The 22,173-nt window shown below is 37.6% G+C and overlaps 1 protein-coding gene across 14 annotated transcripts in view; it reads right to left on the bottom strand.

Moving 5' to 3' along the window:
* MAST2 (microtubule associated serine/threonine kinase 2) overlaps positions 1 to 22,173 on the bottom strand; it is a 210,611-nt gene that overhangs the window by 150,557 nt on the left and 37,881 nt on the right. For 3 of the 14 annotated variants that reach the window (XM_082687217.1, XM_082687219.1, XM_082687230.1), the window contains exon 1: positions 588 to 641. The exons of the other annotated variants lie outside the window; for them this stretch is intronic. In XM_082687217.1, the coding sequence (XP_082543343.1) occupies positions 588 to 626 (39 nt within the window). In that variant the 5' untranslated portion in view covers positions 627 to 641. Of the gene's footprint in view, positions 1 to 587; positions 642 to 22,173 lie in introns of those variants that run through there. 14 annotated transcript variants of the gene reach the window in all.

Here is a 22,173-nt window from a genome sequence, read left to right as displayed (position 1 = left end):
ACTCAGGTGAATGCTATCTACAGTCTCTCCATTTTCCTTTCATTATTATACCTTACTTACCTCTTCATGTGCCAAATTACCCAAGACTTCGAAAACAGATGTCAGATATCTAGCTATCATATATGACTATTTTGTACGTGTGTACATACGTATGCAAAGTCGTAATTTTAAAAAAGTTCCTAAAACTATGTGTAGAGTCAAATATATATTATACATGTGACTTAATTAAGGAGGGGGGTGGGGAAGCAGGCACAGTGGTCAAGAGCAGAACATGTTGACTGTTAACAATCTCTCAAGAGTAATATCTAATATAAAAAATTAGACTTGCATGCTACAAAGGTCTGATTTAATTGCACCACTCATTCAATATATTGTAAGTAAGCACAAGCAGCATTTTTTTTTTATCAAAGTAGAAGGGTCTTGGACAATTTCTCTAATTATAACTATACATGATGGAATAAAGAGGAACTCAGAGGCATTCCACCTTGCTTCAAATGAATTAAATAAAATTGAAGCAATCCATTTAGTACCATTTTCAAAAGACACTAAGAGGAAGAAGATCAGTAAAAAGGCTTTCTGTTACTCACCTGTAACCCTCTCCTTCGCAGAATACTGGAATCATCCATAACAGATACCAGACACACACACAAAAAAAAGCCACTCCCCAGACAGTCAACTACTATTGCCTACCTACTTGCTTACTGCTGGGTAAAGAGACAAACAATCCCTTTCTCCATGCTGTGCCCACTAACAACCACTCCACTAATCAGTTCTCAGTCCAGTATGAGTAGACAAGTCTCTCCCTCACATCAGAGCCACGTCTTTCTTCACAGCAGTACAGACAGATCTCATCTGAATCACCACCAAAATAGAGGAAAATAATTCATATTTGTTTTTCTTTTCCAGGCATACTCCTTTGGTTAAAATATTTGAAGAACCAAGAAAAGGATAAAGGTTCCAGAAAAAATCCAATCTTTGATTTCCTGACTTCATTGCTTATTAAAAAGGTTTGGCAGGCAAAACAAGAGAGTCTCCACCTGCAGCTACTGAGCTTTTAAAATCCATGTCACGTTTTCCTTTCCAAAAACAAAACCACTTCACTTACGTTTTTAAAAAGATAACAATTCTTCAGAAATACAAAGAAAAACATATTATTCTGACGCCTGTTTTTAGGCTGAGGCTGATGTAAAACCAGTTATTGTTCTGACTAAGTCGGCAAAATTCCTTTCATCCTTTGTATAGACAAAGCAAATGTCAGATTCTTTCGATACTGTCACAAGCTCTTTTGTTTCTTTATCTCTAGATACGCTGGTCTTCACTTCTTGGGCAGTCAAGAAAGCCTCTTTCTTCAGGAGCTTAGATCACTGCTAAGGTCGGTTTCCCTGCTCTTTTATGTCCTGGAAGGGGCTAGTACACGTGTGGTGAGTTCTGAGCATGGACGAATTCATTCATCTATTCACTGCTGATAGTACTGTCACAGGAAAAGCTCCCCATTCCATCAGACATCTCAAAGGGCACAGCATGAAAAAGTCTAGTTTTACTCAGGATTTAATGATCTTGGAATCATTTCTTTGGTCACTGGCTGCCATTTTCAAGACTTCAGCGAAGTTTAAAGATGCTTCTAGTGTCTTAATTTATATTAGAAATACATATACATATATATACTCTTAAAATATATATATATTGTGAAAGGTTAGCTCACATGGTATGATTTTATTAAACACCCTATAAGTAATGTTTTAAACTTTCCAATTTTATACTAATTTCCTGAATCTTAGTAAACACAGAGGAAACATGAAGCAAACTGGTGGTGTTTCCAATTAAGTCACACACACACACAAAAAAACTGTTAGCAAAGGCAGCACTATATTTTTAGGAGGAGGGTTAAAACATTATTTACCAATTTGTAATCATTCGTTCTTCAAACTATAGGACATACTATACAAATTATTCACTCCCCAAAGGACTGCAGGAGATAGTGATCCAAATTTCCTAATTTGACAAGTAAAGGTATATATAAACCATTGTTATATTCTCAATAGTATAGAGAGTATACACATAAAAGTATATATAAAGGTATATATAGCATATATGAAGCAGGCTGTTATGGTCTCCTTAGAGACTATATATATTTTACTCCTTAGAGTAAATATAGCAAAAACCATAAGACTGATTCAGTTTGCACTCAACAAGGAGAAAAGAAAAGCTGCCGCTCGTATAATTATGGCAGCTGTCCCATCAGTCTGGGGCTTAAAAGAAAGTTTATTTACAAAATCTTTTTCTGGTCTTCTTAAAACTGACTGTAAGAACAAGAACTAGCCATACTGCTGAAAATAGCACAGAAAGCAGGATTCATCTCCCTTTCATTCAGCAACAAATTTCTAATCCTTAGACAACCAGTGTGGTCTTTCGTTGTGAGAGCTAATAAATCCACATTTCCATGGACTCTTTCCATCTGCTGCTTTAAACCACTAACGGCTGGATTATGTCTATGGGGAAAACAAACACAAGACCTGAGCAGACAGCTGATTTGCATAGGGTATACTATCCCCTATGTGAGCTTCTGCAAAGTTACAGGCTTTTAAAGCCATAGAATTTCTCTATCAAAGTAGATTTTATTAACTAAATAAAACATGTATCAGCAGAGACAAGGTAGGAATAGGTCTCTAATTCATCTCCCGAGAAATATAAATGGTGCAGTCTGATAAACTGTTCAGATCAGAAATTCAAAATTCAAACTCTTTATTCATTTACTAATTCAGGAATCATCTATTATGCTAAATAAGCACTGAGATAGGCATGGGGAAAGATTACCAAGATTAACACTACTCATGAACTACAATTCTGCTCTAGAAGATCTCAAATCCAATGGGGAAGTCAAATATAAGCAAATAATTATGATACAGTGTAAGAAATTCTATCAGAGATAAGACAAAGTGCTAAAAAAGGAAGGTCATTGAGGGCTCAGTTCATTACATCAGGACAAGTCCAAAAAGGCTTCCAGTAGAAGTATCAATCTGGTCACTGAAACTAGTGTTACAGATTATCAGCCCTTGGCCATGATAGTCTCCCTTTCCCGTACACAGCTTAAAAATCCTCAACCAGCCCTTACTATCTAAAAAATTAAGTAAAAAAAAAAAAAAAAAAAACTCCTCTTGGCATTCAAGGCACCCCAGAACACTGAAACAATAAATTGTATCTCCACTACCTTACTGTAACCTGAGCCTTCCAATAAGAAAGAAAAACACACAGTTTCCTGAACACAACCATCCTTCTCCATCTCGCATCCTTTGTGGTTGCAAAGAAATGCAGTCATCTACCTTATAAGACTGTTGAAAGAATAATTTAAATAACATATATCAATGACTCTTAACTTTTTTCACTATATCTAATGACAAAAGTGAGTGTACTCTGTGCAAATTTCCTTCCACAACCTGGTTCCTTTAAAGTTTCGTGTTCTAGGGTGCCTGTGTGGCACAGTCAGTTAGGCATCTGACTCTTGGTTTCAGCTCAGATAACAATCTCAGGGTCATGAGATAGAGCCCCAAGTTGGGCTCTGCACTCAGCATGGAGTCTGCTTGAGATTCTCTCTCCTTCTCCCTCTGCCATTCCTGCTCATGCTCTCTCTCTCTCTCTCTAAAATAACCCACAAAAAAAAAAAAAAAGTGAATTTTCATACAAATTTTGCATTCTGCTCTCTAACCTAAGAAACTCTTACTTTTTAATATTAATATTGATTAAGTACTGATTAAATTGCAGGAGACAGAAGAAAAACCAGAGAAATGAGAGAAAATAAAATGCTATTAAGGAAGCCAAGAAAAGACTGTTCAGGGAAGGCTGACAATAACAAATGCTGCCAGAAAGCCCAAGAACACCCTTGAATTTACTGACATGGAAGTCAGTGGTGCCCTTTGTAAAAACAGTTTCGGGGTAAATGTGTAATAGGAGCAGAAGCCCAATTGCAGTGGGTTACAGATTAAGTAGGAGATGAGGAAATAAAAACAGAGAATCTAGACAGCATTTCCAGCTTCCATTTAATTCTTTTCTATCCTTTGACAGCCAATTTTCTTAAAAAAAAAAAAAAAAAGAAGAAGAAGAAGAAGGAGGAGGAGGAGGAGGAGGAGGAATGAATGGTTTTCAGAGCATAAACAGAGATAGAAGGAATACTTCTTCCACTCTAACATTATAAAAAGCAGGTACAGACAACAAAATATCTGTAATCTTAATAGTAAAGAAGCTAAAGAAGTTTCCAAATTAGAGTTATTTTCTCTGCAAAATAAAGAAGGCAATCAGCAGAGAGCAAAGAGGTTGGAGATTTGAGAAGAGCCAGGAAATCTGAAGATAATGTAGAGAACAAGATGATGAGTTAATTAAAGAAAAAGATAGGACTGGTGAGCAATGCTGAGGACTGACTGACATTACCCATCCGTTCCATATGTGGCTTTTTTCAGTAGACTACAGTGACACAAAGATAAAAGTTTTACCAGACTGATTTACCAGACTGACAGACAAAAAAATGGGACAAAAGTTGTATGACATTGACTAAAGAGTTAGTTAATGGACCATGGAATCAAAGCTAAAAAGGGAGGAAAGTAAGGATGAAAGAACAGGAAGAAATCAGAAGAATCTAATGGAGATACAGATAAGCCTAAGAACTGGTATGCTTTAAGAATAAGCGTATGAGGGGTGCCTGGGTGGCTCAGTGGGTTAAAGCCTCTGCCTTCAGCTCAGGTCAGGATCTCCGGGTCCTGGGATCGGCCCCGCGTCAGGCTCTCTGCTCAGCGGGGAGCCTGCTTCCCCCTCTCTCTCTGCCTCTCTGCCTACTTGTGATCTCTGTCTGTCAAATAAATAAATAAATAAATCTTTTTAAAAATAATAATAATAAGCATATGAATAAGCTGAAATCTACCAGGCTGTAGTGAGAAGGCTTTCCAGCATTATGATTTTAGAAGGCGAACATTTCAGTGGTATGACAATGCACAAACTACAGTCCCAAAGAGAGTATACAGGTAGACTAGAAGTAATGATGATAAGGTCCAGCAACTATAATGCAGAATATTAATAGAGTCCACATGGTTGCTGAATATAAAGATAATGATAATAGCAGGAGTTGGGAGCTTTATGCCTAATGACAGTATCTAACATGAAGGGAGAAATAATTAGAAGATTGGTAAATACAGCATTGAGGAAAGGAAGGGTTTAGACCTAAGGACTGCTAAGAAAAATTACCCTAGTAGTTCACATTGAATTCTGCTGCAAATAAATTTGATTTATAAATGAATGTCTTAATTTAACTGAAACCCCTTTAATTCATAATTGAATAAATCTAGGACCCACAAAGGGAATGCAACATGCATAGAAATTATATGTAGGAACGTGTTTCTGCTAGAACATGCATATTTAACTAAATAGAACAGATGGTGGAGGGTTGGTTAGCCTAGAAAAGATGAGAACATCTTCATCAATTATTCTACATTAATTTGGTATTAATAAGACAGAGGGGCGCCTGGGTGGTTCAGAATTGGTGAAACCAATTCTTGGTTTCAATTCAGGTCATGATCTCAGGATTGGGAGGTCTCAGTGTAGAGTTTGGAGATTCTCTCCCTCTGCCCATCCCCTCAAATGTGCACACTCTCTCACTCTCTCCCTTTCTCAAATAAATAATTTTTTTTTTAAAGGACTATTGGGGGTATACGTGGCTGGTAGAACATGCGACCCTTGATCTCAGGATTAGAAGTTTGAGCCCCACACTGCACACTGAGTGTAGGGTTTACTTAAAAATAAAATCTTAAGGGGCGCCTGGGTGGCTCAGTGGGTTAAAGCCTCTGCCTTCGGCTCAGGTCATGATCTCAGGGTCCTGGGATGCAGCCCCGCATTAGGCTCTCTTCTCAGCGGGGAGCCTGCTTCCCTCTCACTCTCTCTGCCTACTTGTGATCTCTGTCTGTCAAATAAATAAACTCTTAAAAAAGAGAAAGACTATTTAGCAACAACTAGGTTAAAACTAAGTATCTGCCTAAATAAAGTTGAATACATAAATTCTTAGACTACTTTGCATCTACATATGTTCTCAACATAAATTACCATTCTTTCTTTTATCAGAAAGGGAATATCTTATAACTACCTCAATATGGAAAGCTATAAGGAGCTTTACATGGTAAACATGCCAATGTAAGCACAATGAGAAAAGTCAATTTGCTACTAAACCTAAGCCCTAAAAGCAGTCTCAGAGATTTTCTCACTAGACCCACCACAGCCTCTGCCTGTGACACTGCACATAGCACAAAGCACAGAACTTGGAGCCTCTATGGTTCATGACAGGTTCAACAAAAGAGTCTTCTTTATTGTTGGTTACATGGAAACTCAGTCAATCAAGTAAAATTCCTTCAAAATAGGTAGGCTTTTTATTGAGGAAAAATATGCTCCCCAGGGTAAAAAGACAACTGATTATCTGATATCCCCTATTTTAGAATTCACATATTTTTACAGTTAGGATTCCTCATGAAACCTCACAGGAAATCATTTTCTTTGGGAAGTATTTTTATTTGTAGAATAAAAATTAAGTATCCTCTATGTATCAGGCATTATTCTAGGTAGTAGAGATAAAACTGTTAATTTAAAAAGATAAAGAGTGCTTGGTGGCTCAGTCAACTGAGTATCTAATTCTTGATTTCAGCTCAGGTCATGATCTTGGGGGGCCATGGGATCGAACCCCGGGTGAGGCTCCACACTAGCCGTGGATTCTGCTTGGGATTTTCTCTCTCTCCCTCTGTCAGCACCCCTGCTTGCTCGCTCCCATTCTCTCTCTCTCTCAAAAAAAAAAGATTAAAATTTCTGACTTCTTGGAGCTTACATTAAAGTGGGTATAGGCAGACATTAAACAAGTCAATGAGTATATCAAATATACAGTATGTTAGAACATGATAAACCCAATAAAGAAAATAAAGAAGGTAAGGGGACAGAAATGTGAGGATTTTTCATGCAAATTTGATATTTAAGATATTGAATATATTGATGAAAAGGCTATTCTAATATATTAAGGCAAATATGTTTAATCAAACCTCTATCAAAATCCCCGCAAGACTTCTTATAGGTAGAAACAAACTTTTATTCTAAATTTTACATGAAAAAGCATTAGATAGCTAAAACAATTTTGAAATAGAAGAATAAAGTATAAGGAATCACTCTAACCAATGCTAAGATTTAAGGATGGTCTCATAGACCAATAGAACCCACACAAATATGTCCAGTTTATTTTTGACATGTAAGTGTAAAAGCAATTCAATGGAGAAAGTATAGACCTTTCAATTACCTGTACAGGAGTAAGGGAACATCCACAGGTAAGACAAGACACAAACAGACGAACTTTGAACTATACTATACCATATGTGAAAATTAATTCAAAAGCCATCATGGATTTAAATGTAAAACTACAAAAGTTGGAAAGATGATCCAGGAAGATCTTAGGCTCACCTCTTCTCATGGATATACCTGGATAACATCCACATCAGTGTAAAAAGTCCAGGAAATGACCCAAGGCCTGGCAGAACAGACTCTCCCCAGCTAAATGTAGAGAAGAGCCACATGGAAGATGGTAGAAAGGGAGGAGACACAGACAGCTGGTCTGAGTGCAGGCCCCACCTATCAACAAAAGCTTCTCAGGGGGCAACACAGGGAGACCACCCTGAAATTCAGTGCTACTGGATCTCTGGTCTGAATCAACTCAAGCCCAAGGTAGCCCCAGAGTGGCCCACTAACAACAAAGGGACCAAACCCTGCTCACGATAGGAAAAGAGAGCTGTTACAGATGACCAGATTGAAGGTAAATGTGGCTCAACCACAACAGTAAGGTGCACACATCACATGTACGAGGAGACATCCCTGAAGCACCAGGTTCTGGTGAACAACAGACACAGCACTGCAGGGCACTACAGGACCTCTTCTTGACTACTTAAAGATAAGTAAGATGACTACTTAAAAGAGCAAGAGATGTAGCTGACAAAATGAGGAGACAGAAGAACATGTCCCAAGTCAAAGAAGATGACAAAATCACAGCAGGAGACCTAAGCAAAACAGAGGTAAGTAATGTGCCTGATAGAAAATTTAAAGTAATGGCCACAAAGATACTCATTGCATTTGAGAAAAGAGTGAAGGACCTCAGTGAGACCCAAAATAGATAGAAAACGTAACAAAGAACCAGTTAGAGATGAAGAACTCCGTAAGTGATATTAAAAATACCCTAGAGGGAATAATAGTAGACTATAAAAAGTGAAGACTGGACAAGTGACCTGGAGGACAGAATAATAGAAAGCAATCAAACTGAATGAGAGAAAAAGGAATAATAAAAATTACAACAGACTAAGGGAACTCAGCAACACCATCAAGCACCAATAACTCACATTACAGCAATTCCAGAAGAAGACAGAAGGAGAAAAAAAAAAGTATTTGACGAAATAACAGCTGAAAACTTCCTGATCTGTGATATAATTTAACATAAAGTAATTCATAATCAAAACTATGTATAAGGTCAATGTTCAAAACTTGCAATGTACTTGATTACTTGAGTAAGTTCAAAGCTTGATATCTCCATTTGCCCCTCCAGACCATCCTCTGTACCCCAAAATGTAGGATTATTATGAACTTTATCAGAAGGTTCCCTTGCCCTGTTCTGTCCAGTTGGATTCAGCCAACAGGTAGCACCAACAAAAGGTCAAAGAAAGAAAAGAGGATAAACAGAGAAATTAGGGGGCAATTTATTTTCCTGGGGTGGTTCCTAGAGGGCCAAGTTAGGCTGGCTGCATCCCACTACCACAAGTTATGCCAATTATCAGGTCACCTTCTACATAAATAGGCCCTCTAACTCCCAAGTTCCAAGAATCAGTTCCTCCCCTCACCCTCACCCTTTCAGGATTCAGGACTTGCTATTAAACAGAAGGTACTATACGTTTGTTGCCATTTCAGTATACCCCACCCATATCCCTTTATTAAAATGTCATAATTTGCCTGTTCTGTTTGCTGCCAGGACCCTAATATGTGGAATATAATTAAATGTATTTTTCTCTTTACTTGCCTACTCTAAAGAACAGAAAATCCTTTCTACTCATAGAAAATATTACATAATCAAAACCAAATTCTCCCTATATGTAATCCTGATCAAAGTCTTCAATATCCAAACAGAAAATCAGTAAATCCAGGTGAGGGGCGCCTGGGTGGCTCAGTGTTAAGCATCTGCCTTAGGCTCAGTTTATGATCCCAGAGTTCTGGGATCTAACCCCATATCGGCTCCCTGCTCAACAGGAAGTCTGCTTCTCCCTCTCCCACTCCCCCTGCTTATATTCCCTTTTTCACTCTCTCTCTGTCAAATAAATATATCAATCAATCAATCAATCAATCAATCAATTCAGGGTAGAGGAATGCAATTCAAATAATCCAACCTGCCAAAGACTTTCCCCTCCATTTACTTACAAGTCTTAAAATAGACTTCAGAGTCAGAACTTGTCTTGAATGCCTGCTCTAACATTCACTTAATGTCCTACAGCAAAGTATTTAACTGTTCTGTTCAGTGTTTTATTCCAGGCACCTAGTATAGTGTTGATACATAGCAGGTACTTCATAAATATTTGTGGAATAAATGGACAAATGAACATACCTCTCCAAGACTGAATTTCCTCACCTATGAAATAAGATGATTATATCTACCTCACAATGTTCCTGAGAAAATAAAGGATAATATATGTAAAGGAACCAAAGTTTAGGGTCTAGTAAAGATCATTACTTTTCTACCCCAACTCAAATATCTCCAATAATCCTACCCTATCCACATGAAAGAATATCCAATATCTTCTCAATCTTTCCTCAGCATTCTTAAATATACCTATGATAGCAGTACATGACATTAATAATACATTTAAAAGACTTTCTGTACAAGATTTAAAACAAAAACAGAACAAAACCTATAGCTTTTAACTGGTAGTTTAACAATACCATTTTTTTACATATGTGTTATTTTATGAAACACTTGTAAAAACATTCTGTCATGTATTCTAAACCTCAACAAATTCAACAAGAGGTCTTTCAATAATTCTAATCAACCAGTTTAAGTAAAAAAAATTTTTTTTAATTTTAAATGTCTTTTAAAAATATGAAGCCCAGAAGATATGATAAATCCAAGTTTGGATTTGTTTAGCAAATCCAAGTTAAAATTCAGCTCTGAATTTGTTCAGGAAAATAACTGGTCTGTTCTTTTGCTTCTTTCTTAAAGATATTCGTGAGAACAAGCAACCAAGCTGCTAATGTCCTATGAAAATCTCTCAATTTTTAATATCAAATCTCTTATGAAATATTACCCTCGTACTTTAAAAAGACACTAGGTGGCATTAGAAACATGTTCCTCTTACAAAAAAAGAAGAAACTAAGACTGCAAAAGACAGCAATTCTCAAATGGACAGTGAATGATCTAAACTCCTATAAATCTTACTAAGTTGAATACTTCACTATTTTGCCCTTTCACATATAAATTTTTCGTGCTCTCCTACGTTCCTTTTTGTTCTCTGTACTCTTTTGCATGATTTAACCCACAGCTTCTAAATCCCTATCTATAACTCTAAAACTGATCTACTTTACTCTAGGTGTTTATTTCTAACTCTTAAAAGGTTATCTAACAAGTGGATATCCGCATTCAAAAAAATAAAAACTGCACCCCCCTATTTCACACCATATACAAAAACTAACTCAAAATGGAAGTAAATATCAAGATAAAACCATAAAACTCTTAGGAGAAAGCATAGGAGTATTATTTTCAAGACCCAGGATCTGGCAATGTATTCTTAAGATGGGAGACTAAAAGCACGAGCAAAAAAAGAAAAAAATAAATTAGACTTCACCAAAATTTTTAAATTTTATACATCAAAAGATACTATTAAGAAAGTGAAAAGAAAATACAGAATGGGAGGAAATATTTGCAAATCAACATCTGATAAGGATCTAGTATCCAGAATATATAAAGAACTCTTACAATTCAACAACAACAAAATTTTTTAACAGGCATAGTACTTGAATAGACATTTCTCCTAAAAATACATGTAAATGATTTAAAAAGCACATTAAAAAAAAGATGCTCAACATCATTAGTCACCAGGGAAATGCAAATCAAATGAGATACCACTTCATATCCACCAAGATAGTATAATAAAAAATAACGATTTTTTTAAATGGAAAATAAGTGTTGGCAACTGTGTAGAGAAACTGGAATCCTTGCACATTGCTGGTGATGATATAAAATGGTATAGCAACAGTATCCCAATTTCTTAACAAGTTAAAGATAGAATTATCATACGACCCCTCAATTTCCACCCCCTAGATTTAAACCCCAAAGAATTGAAAACAGGTACTCAAACATGTATACATACATACATGTTCACAGCAGCATTATTCACAACAGCTAAAAGGCAGAAACATTCCAAATGTCCATCAACAGATGAATGGATAAACAGTGTTAAATACATACAATGGCGGGGGGGGTGCACCTGGGTGGCTCAGTGGGTTAAGCCTCTGCCTTCGGCTCAGGTCATGGTCTCAGGGTCCTGGGATCAAGCCCGTCATCAGGCTCTCCGCTCAGTGGGGAGCCTGCTTCCTCCTCTCTCCCTGCCTGCTTCTCTGACTACTTGTGATCTCTGTCTGTCTAATAAATAAATAAAATCTTAAAAAAAAAAAAAATACATACAATGGGAAAGTATTCAGTCACCAAAAAAATGAAGTACTAATATATGTTAGAATATAGGCAGACCATCCAAACATCATGATAAGCCAAAGAAGTCAAACACAAGGGTTACATGGGGTAGGATTCCATTTATAGGGAATATCCAGAACAGATAAATCCATAGAGACAGAGCGCACACTGACGGTTGCCAGAGGAGTGGAAGGGGAAAGAGAAGTGCTTAACGAATAAGGGGTTTTACTTAGGAGTGACAGAAATGTTTTACAAATGAACAGAAGTGGTGGTTGCACAACACTGTGAATGTATTAAATATTCACTAACTGTTCACTTTAAAATGGCTACACTTACGTGAATTTCATCTCAATAAATTATTTATAAAAGCATACCTAGGGGTGCCTCGTGGCTCAGTAGGCTAAGCATCTGCCTTCAGCTCAGGTCTTGATCCCAGAGTCCTAGGATCTGGCTGCCATCCAGCTCCCTGCTAGGTGGGGAGCCAGTTTCTCCCTCTCTTCCTCATTTGTGCTATACTATCTCTGTCACTATCTCCATCTCTCTCTCTCTCAAAAGAATTAATAAAATCTTTCAAATAAATAAAATAAATAAATGGGTATCTATACCATATGACCCATCATCAATATGCTAAGAATCAGACTCATTAATTTCCTCTCCCAGCTTGTTCCTTTTCCTACATACCTAATTTCAGTTAAAGTTACCACAATCTAACCCTCAAAGTTATAAATGAATTCATTCTTATTTCTTGATTCTCTTCTATCTAATCCAGCAGTTTCCCATGAGTATAACCTGTATTATAAATAACTGCTTCTATTACTATTTAAGGTACCTAAAGGCATGCAAATAAAGAATAACATTTAGTTCATACTTATGACAAATCTGGCACTATGTTATTTTACATGAATTGTCTCACTTTATCCTAACAACTCTATGAGAAAGCTCTATAATTATCTTGATTTTAAAGATGAGAACACAGATGATTAATGTTCAGTGACTTCCCTAGGTTTATATGATTACTAAGTGGCAGGATAAGAACATAGACATAGGCCTACAGCTTTAGCTAGTATTTACTTCCTTTGTAAAGTAGAAAGCATTCACAATCATTTCATTCAAATATATTTTCCTGAGTAGGAGTAAAAAGAGTAGAATTAATGGGTAAGCCCATAGGAATTACTCGCAAGTATTACTTATCATGATTTCTGGATTTGTATCTCCAAAGGAGGTAGGGATATTTTTTGAAAATTCAAACAAAACCAATTATCTCTTTGATGGCTTAACAATGTTACATGTCACTCTCCATTTCACCTTAACAATGTTACATGTCACTCTCCATTTCACCTTATTTTAAATGCACTTCATTTTGTCTCTATCCAATTAAAAATTAATACTCAACAGCAAAAATTATTTATAGTCAGATTTTTTTCCCTCTTATGACTTGTGCTACCTTTTGTACTCTAAGATATATTTACCTCACCCAAAATCAGAGACTTTCTCTTGTGTTTTCTTACACATGTTTTATTATCTTATCCATTTCAAGTTAATTTTTGTATATAACATGAGGCAAAGGTCAAAGTTTTTTTTTTTCCCCATGTAAACTGCTCCAGCAACATTTGCTGAAAAGACTATTATTTTTCCTACTTAATTACTTCGGCACATTTACCTATTTCTGGACTTTATATTCTGTTCCAGTAATCTACATGTCTATCCTTATATTGATAGCACACTGTCTGGCTAACTGTACTTTTATAGAAAGTCATAAAATTGGGGGAAGTGATTCCTCTAAAAAAAAATTTTTTTTTTTAGATTTATTTGAGAGAGATGGTGAGAGAGAGAGAGAGAGCATGAGCAGGGGGAAAAGAGGGAGAGGGAGAAGTAGGATCCCCACCAAGCCAGGAGCCTGATGTGGGGCTCGATCCCAGAACCCCAAGATCATGCGCCAAGCCAAAGGCAGACGCCCAACCAACTGAGCTACCAAGGTGCCCTGAAGTTATTTCTCTAAGTCTCGTCTTCTTTTTCAATATTTTAGTTATTCTAGGCCCTTTGCATTTCAATATAAATTTGAAATCATCTTGTCACTTTCTGAAAAAGACTGGGTTTTTTATTTTAATAGGATTGCACTGAATCTATAAATCAATAGGGAGAATTTACATCTTGATATCAAGTCTTCTAATCCATTAACATACTATATCACTTTATTCATTTAGGGCTTCTTTAATTTTTCTCAGGAGTTTTTTTTAAGATTTTATTTATTTATTTGACAGAGAGATCACAAGTAGGCAGAAAGGCAGGCGGGGTGGGGCGGGGGGGGGGGAGTAGGCTCCCCACCGAGTGGAGAGCCTGATGGGGGGCTCAATCCCAAGACCCTGAGATTATGACCTGAGCCAAAGGCAGAGGCCTTAACCCACTGAGCCACCCAGGCGCCCCTCAGTAATGTTTTATAGTTAAAATGTACTGGTCTTACAAAGGAGTTCTTAAGTTGATATTTACTTGTTACATATTTTTAAGCTATTGTAAATAGTAGTGATTTTTAAAATTTCAATTTCTTTCATTGCTGGTATGGAGAAATACAACGAACTTTTGCTTTTTTCCATATATAAATTTTTGTATACAACACAGATAAGAAAATGAAAACATGAGCCACAGACAGGGAAAAAATATTTAAAAGCATATTATCTGATACACAACTAGTATCAGAATAAACAACTCTTGGAACACCTGGGTGGCTCAGTGGGTTAAAGCCGCTGCCTTCGGCTCAGGTCATGATCCCAGGGTCCTGGGATCGAGCCCCGCATCAGGCTCTCTGCTCAGCAGGGAGCCTGCTTCCCTTCCTCTCTCTCTTCCTGCCTCTCTGCCGACTTGTGATCTCTCTCTCTGTCAAATAAATAAATAAATTCTTTAAAAAAAAAAAAAAGAATAAACAACTCTTTAAGACTCAGTATTAAGACAAACAGCTTAAAATTTTTTAATTGACAAAAGATTTGAACAGATACCTCATCACAGAAGATATATGAATGGCAAATCAACACACACACACACACACACACACACACAAATAATTCAACCTTAATAGCCATCAGAGATGCAAATTAAAATCACAATTAAATACCCCTACACACCCATTAGGAAGGCTACGATTAAATTAATAATACATAATACTGACAATGATGTGAAGCAAATGTTAGTGGAAATGCAAAAATGACACTTTAGAAAACAGTTTGGCAGTTTCTTATAAAGATTAACATACACTTACCATATATCCCAGCAATCTCATTTCCAGGTATTTATCAGGCAGAAATGAAAGCAAAAATCACAATGATAGAGAACAGATCAGTGGTAGCCAAGGGCTGGGACTGGGGAAGGGAACAGATTGCAAACAAGAGAAGGGAATATTTTGGGGTGACAGATATTTCAATACCCTGATTTTCTACACCATATCATGTTTTGGTGATAGTGACTCAACTATATATATCTGGGAAAGTTCATCAAATTGTACACTTAAAATGGGTGAACTTTACCCTGAGGTAAATGATACCTCAATAAAACTGATTACAATACAGATACAGAGATCTTCAACTCTCACAGCAGAAAATGCAAAGCTACAGCTACAGAATGGCATGACTGACAGAAGAAATTGCTGAGTTTAGAATCTCTCTGTCACATAGAAGTGGGTAAAACAAAAATTTGTGGGTATTGCTTTTTGAAGTTATTATATGATAATTAAAGAATAATCATGTCCATCAAAAGATGAATGGATAAAAGAGATGTAGTATATAGATACAATGGAATATTACTCAGCCATCAAAAAGAATGAAATCTTGCCGTGTGCAACAATGTGGATGGAACTAGAGGGTGTTATGCTAAGCAAAATAAGTCAAAGAAAGACAAATACCATATGATTTTACTCATATGTGGAATTTAAGAAACAAAACAGATGAGCATGGGGAAAAGAAGGAAAAATAAAATAAGATGAAAACAGACAGGGAGACAAACCATAAGAGACTCTTAACTACAGGAAACAAACTGAGGGATGCTGGAGGGGAGGTTGGGGGAGTATAAGTGGGATGGACACTAAGGAGGGCACTTGATGTAATGAGCACTGGGTGTTATATGCAACTGATGAATCACTAAATTCTACTCTTGAAACTAATATTACACTATATGTTAACTAAAATAAACTTACATTAAAAATTTTTTTTAATCACAAAGATCTAAAAATGAATTAAGCTTAACCATATTTCAAATGCTTAAGATAAAAAGAATGTTATGAGAAGTTTCTAAGTAGTATCATGGATTTTTAATTCCTTTAAAAGTGCAGCCCATATATGCCCACCTCAAGAAAGTTCTGAGCTATCACTTTTTTTTAAAGATTTTATTTATTTATTTGATAGAGAAATCACAAGCAGGCAGAGCAGTAGGCAGAGAGAGGGGGAAGCAGGTTCCCCACTGAGCAGAGAGCCCAATGTGGGGCTCAATCCCAGGACCCTGGGATCATGACCTGAGCTGAAAGCAGAGGCTTAACCCACTGAGCCACCCAGGCGCCCCTGAGCTATTATTAAATTAAAAATACAATAATAGTTGTGCCTAGGTGGTTCAGTCATTTGGGCATTTGACTTTTTTTTAAGATTTTATTTATTTATTTGAGAGAGAGGGAAAGCAAGAGGGAGAAGGAGAAGCAGAGAGAGCTGAGCAGGGCACTGATGTGGGACTAGATCCCAGAACCCTGAGATCATGACCCAATCCAAAGGCACACACCTAACCAACTGAACCACCCAGGTGCACCAAGGGCATCAGACTCTTGGTTCCAGCTTGAGTCATGACTGAGCATCTGCATTGGGCTCCACGCTCAGCACCAAGTCTGTTTGAGATTCTCTCCCTCTCCTGCTGTCCTTCCCCTCCTCTCTCTCTCTCTCTCAAATAAATCTTAAAATAATTTTTAAAAATATAATAATAATGAAAACTTTAAATAATCAAAGTCATTAAACACCCACTAGAATGACTGTAATTTTTAAAAAATAACAAATTTTAGTAAAATGTAGAGAAACGGGAACTCTCATACATTGCTGGTGGGAATTCAAAATGATTTTCAATGCAGCAATCGTGGAAAACAGGTTAGTGGTGCCTCAAAAAGTTAAACACAGAATTACCATGATTTAGCAATTCCACTCTTAGTTATATATCCAAAAGAATTTAAACCGAGAACTCAACTACAAGGTAGATAAACCACAAAAACATTATGCTAAATGAAACAGATCACAAATTACAGGATTCCCTTTATATGAACTACCCAGATTAGCTAATCCATAGAGACAGAATGCAGATTGGTAGATGCCAAGGATGGGATGAAGGTGGAATGGAGAGTGACTGCTTAATGATTAGAGGTTTTTCTCTCAGGGTATATAATGTCTTCTAACTTAACTCCAAAGTTCAATCTGGTGTTGAGCTCTAGTTCTTTAAATCTTACTTTTTTCTCTGTTAAATCTCATTTGCTGGTTCTTCTTGAGCCATCATTTCTGTTTTTGAGGTTCTGACTGAGTGTATTCAACATGGAAAATGTGCCATCAGCATATGTGATAAGCATTCCTTCTATGTGTTAATTTAAGAAGTTGATGAAAATGATTATTAAGGGGCGCCTGTGTGGCTCAGTGGGTTAAAGCCTCTGCCTTCAGCTCAGGTCATGATCCCAGGGTCCTGGGATCGAGCCCCGCATAGGGCTTTCTGCTCCACAGACAGCCTGTTCCCTTCCTCTCTGTCTATCTCTCTGCCTACTTGTGATCTCTGTCTGTCAAATAAATAAATAAATAATCTTTTTAAAAAAGGATTAGTAAGGACATGAATAGAGATCTGTGTAAAAACATTTCAGGCTGGTACTGACACATTAAAAAAAAAAAAAATCGGGGCGCCTGGGTGGCTCAGTGTGTTAAGCCGCTGCCTTCAGCTCAGGTCATGATCTCGGGGTCCTGGGATCGAGTCCCGCGTCGGGCTCTTTGCTCAGCGGGGAGCCTGCTTCCCTCTCTCTCTCTGCCTGCCTCTCCATCTACTTGTGATTTCTCTCTGTCAAATAAATAAATAAAATCTTAAAAAAAAAAAAAATCAACCTTCTTTTGCAGACGTTATACTTCAAACAAGTATTAATCCAACCAGCTGTAATATTAGCAAAGATATTCCAAAAAGTTCTTTACTCATTTAATAAGAAATTATACATTGCTTTATGTGCCACATATAATGCTACATGTAGACAGATGGACCAAGTCATTCTTTGCAAATGATCATTCCCATTGTTAAAAAGAAAACCACAGACTCAAAATGGCATCCCTTAGGTTAAGCCTAAAGTCAGAAAGACAATACCTAACCTAACTGTAGTTTCAATCCCCAACAATATAACCTTTAACCCATCTATAGGATTTTCCCAGTCAATACTAGGAAATTTACTAATAGACTCCTCCTCCCCTTAAGAGGGCAAACTTGCCTAAATAATGCATTCCCGGGGTGCCTGGGTGGCTCAGTGGGTTAAAGCCTCTGCTTTGGGTTCTGACTGAACGTATTCAACATGGAAAATGTGCCATCAGCATATGTGATAAGCATTCCTTCTATGTGTTAATTTAAGAAGTTGATGAAAATGATTATTAAGGGGCGCTTGGGTGGCTCAGTGGGTTAAAGCCTCTGCCTTTGGCTCAGGTCATGATCTCAGGGTCCTGGGATGGAGCCCCACATCAGGCTCTCTGCACGGCAGGGAGCCTGCTTCCCTTCTTCTCTCTCTGCCTGCCTGTTTGCCTACTTAAGATCTCTGCCTGTCAAATAAATAAATAAAATCTTTTAAAAATAATAATAATGCATTCCTTGCTAATATTAATAATACTTCCTTTTTTCTTTGTAAGCCCTCTTCCTTCCCTTAAAAACCTTTTTCTTGCTTAACTCCTTGGAGCTCCCTTCTACTTGCTGTCTGATTCAGAAATCATTTAATAAAGCCAATTAGATCTTCAAATTTAGTCGGGTTGATTTTTGTTTTGTTTTTAACACTGTAAAGGCATCATTCCTATAAAGGCAATGTCTGCCAACAAAGTAAAAAAAGAATGTCAAAAGCAAAAATAAGCAAAATAAATCAATCAGAGAAAGACAAATACTGTATGAGTACTATATATGTGGAGAATCGGTCAAACCCTACCAGTTAAAAGATTCCTGGGATTCACAATCCTCCTACTAAAATGCCAATATTCAGTACTGTTCACTGCTTAGGTCACCCTTTATACTGAGACATACATTACTTGAATCCAACATTCTGATTTCCAAGAAAAAGCATCCAAGTCTAATCCTTCCATCTGCAATCTCTGTGTCCAGTTTCTCATTACCTATTTGTTAATCTCAATGAAAACTCATCCACTGAATAATAATTATTATTATACATTATAATAACCATTATAGGAAGCTACTGAAAGATAATCAAGTGAAAGGTTAAACATTGGTGCTGCATAAATATTAGCCAAATGAAAAAACTGGAGGACAAAGCTAAAAGAAGGTTACTCAGTTAAAGGTATTGTAGTAGCACTGTGTGGTAACAGACGGGAGCTGCGCTTAAGGTGAACACAGCATAACATACAGACTTGTGGAATCACTATGTTATACACCTGAAACTAACATAACATTGTATGTCAACTATACTTCAATTAAAAAAAAAAAGAGGGCGCCTGGGTGGCTCAATGGGTTGAGCCGCTGCCTTCGGCTCAGGTCATGATCTCAGGGTCCTGGGATCGAGTCCCGCATCAGGCTCTCTGCTCAGCAGGGAGCCTGCTTCCTTCTCTCTCTCTCTCTCTGCCTGCCTCTCAGTGTACTTGTAATTTCTCTCTGTCAAATAAATAAATAAAATCTTTAAAAAAATAATAACAATAAAATAAAATAAAAATAAAAAAAATAAATAAAAATAATTTAAAAAAAAAAAAGAAAGAAACTAAAGAAAGAATAGACGTGATCAATTTGTCTTTGAAATAAGACGTTAGAGTGAAAAACGGCCTGGAAAGGAGGAAGACTGAATACGGTGTTTACATAATAAGGACACTACAATGATCTCAGCAAAAAGACTGTAATTATGGCTTAGAATGGGCTACAACTGTGGTGAAAAAAATGTAGACACCTGGAGATGTTGCGCATTAACGCTGTCTGGGTGACTGGGTGGGGAGGGGAAGACGGGGAGAGGAGGAGTCAAAGAGTTCCAGGTGTCGGGGCACCTGGGTGACTCAGTGGGCTAAAGCCTCTGCCTTCAGCTTGGGTCATGATCTCAGGGTCCTAGGATGGAGCCCCATATCAGGCTCTCTGCTCAGCAGGGAGCCTGTTTCCTCCTTTCTCCCTCTCTGCCGCCTCTCTGCCTACTTGTGATCTCTGTCTGTCAAATAAAATTTTTTTTTAAAGATTTTATTTATTTATCAGAGAGAGGGGGGGGAGAGAGCGAGCACAGGCAGACAGAATGGCAGGCAGAGGCAGAGGGAGAAGCAGGCTCCCTGCTGAGCAAGGAGCCCGATGTGGGACTCGATCCCAGGACGCTGGGATCATGACCCGAGCCAAAGGCAGCTGCTTAACCAACTGAGCCACCCAGGCATCCCTGTCAAATAAATTTTTAAAAATCTTTAAAGAAAAAAAGAGTTCCAGGTCTCTGGCTTTCAGCTACTGGGTGGATAACAGCACTAATTAACAAAACAGGGAACAGCCAAGGAAGAACTGGTTTAGGGGAACATAAAGGCAGAATAAGCAGATGCAGTCTTGGGGCACCTGGGCAGCTCAGTTGGTTAAGCGTCTGCCTTGGGCTCAAGTCATGATCCTGGGATCCTGGGATGGAGCCCCAAGTCGGGCTCTCTGCTCAGTGGGGAACCTGCCTCTCCCTCTCCCCCTCCCTCTGCTTGTGCATTGACTCACTCTCTCTCTCTCAAATAGATAAAAAAGACTTTTTAAAAACAAATTTAACAAGTGTAAAAAGCTAAAACAGATGGAGTCTTAGACATGATGATATAGTTCAGTGGATTCATGTCAGAAATAACAAGAGACAAAAAAAAAAGGAATAAGAGACAAAGATCAAAGTTTTAGATATTACTTAACATATTCATGAGAAAGCAAAGCAGAAATTAAGTTTATTTGAAAGATGTGGAAAAAAGGCTCAAATAAGTCTAGTCTTTACTCAAATTTAGACAGCTAAGTATCAGATATATCCTGGTCTTCCAAGTTCTAATCCAAAGGTGTTTCTCCCATGCCACTTTTAACACTAGATTTTCAATTGTATATGAATTGCATATGAATTTTTTTTTAAAGATAATGTTATCTCGGACAAGATGTCATCTAAGTTTTTTCCCACCTGGGAGCATACAATATAATGACTGTATAATCCTTTTTATAAGAACATGCACTGGAAGCCACTAATTAGAATCATGGTTTCTGGGACCCCTGGGTGGCTCAGTTGGTTGAGCAGCTGCCTTCGGCTCAGGTCATGATCCCAGCGTCCTGGGATCGAGTCCCACATCGGGCTCCTTGCTCGTCAGGGAGCCTGCTTCTCCCTCTGCCTCTGCCTGCCATTCTGTCTGCCTGTGCTCGCTCTCTCTCTCTCTCTCTGATAAATAAATAAAATCTTAAAAAAAAAAAAAAAAGAAGAATCATGGTTTCTACATATATGGGGGAAATAGGTCTTCAGAGAAATCATCTCACCAGATATTAGGAAATGAGGGATAAGTCTAAAAATCTCTTCATAAACACCTACCACTTGGATGGCCTCAAAATAAAAATATTTGCAGGGGGGCCTATATAGTGTAGTTGGTTAAGTGCTGATTCTTGGTTTGGACGCAGGTTCTGATCTCAGGGTCATTAGATGGAGTCCTGTTTGGGGCTCCATGTTTAGCACCATGGGGCTTCTTAAGATACTCTCTCCCTTTCCCTCTGCACCCCCCTTTAAAAAATAAATAAATAGAGGTGCCTGGGTGGTTCAATCAGTTAAGCAACTGACTCTTGCTTTCAGCTCAAGTGATGATCTCTCAGCAGTGAGATGGAGCCCCATGTCAGGCTCCACCTCAGCATGGAGTCTACTTCAGATTCTCTCTCCCTTTCCCTTCGCTTCCCACCCCCCACTGTTCATGCCCACCCCTCATGCACACAGGCTCTCAAATGAATAAATAAAATAAAATAAGATCTTTAAAAAAAAAAAAAAAAAGAAGAAAGAAAGAAAATATTTGCTACATTAAGCTTTTGGTTATCCATTCTCCAGATTCTGGTCAAGTCTAACCTCCAGCAAACTTATCTCCCTAATAATTACACCCAAGAATAATTATTCTTGTCCCCTTTTAGTTATGTTTTAGGTCATAATCGACAGTTCATTAAATGTTAAAATTAGTTGTTACATATGACTCCTGTTGACCCAGAAGTTCCTTGGAGGCTGGGTCTATATAGCAATAAGTCTATTAAGAGTGAGGATACACCAA

This window comes from Mustela nivalis (assembly GCF_964662115.1).
Source record: "Mustela nivalis genome assembly, chromosome: 10".
Lineage (NCBI taxonomy): Eukaryota > Metazoa > Chordata > Mammalia > Carnivora > Mustelidae > Mustela > Mustela nivalis.
This window is presented reverse-complemented; position numbering and strand designations above follow the sequence as displayed.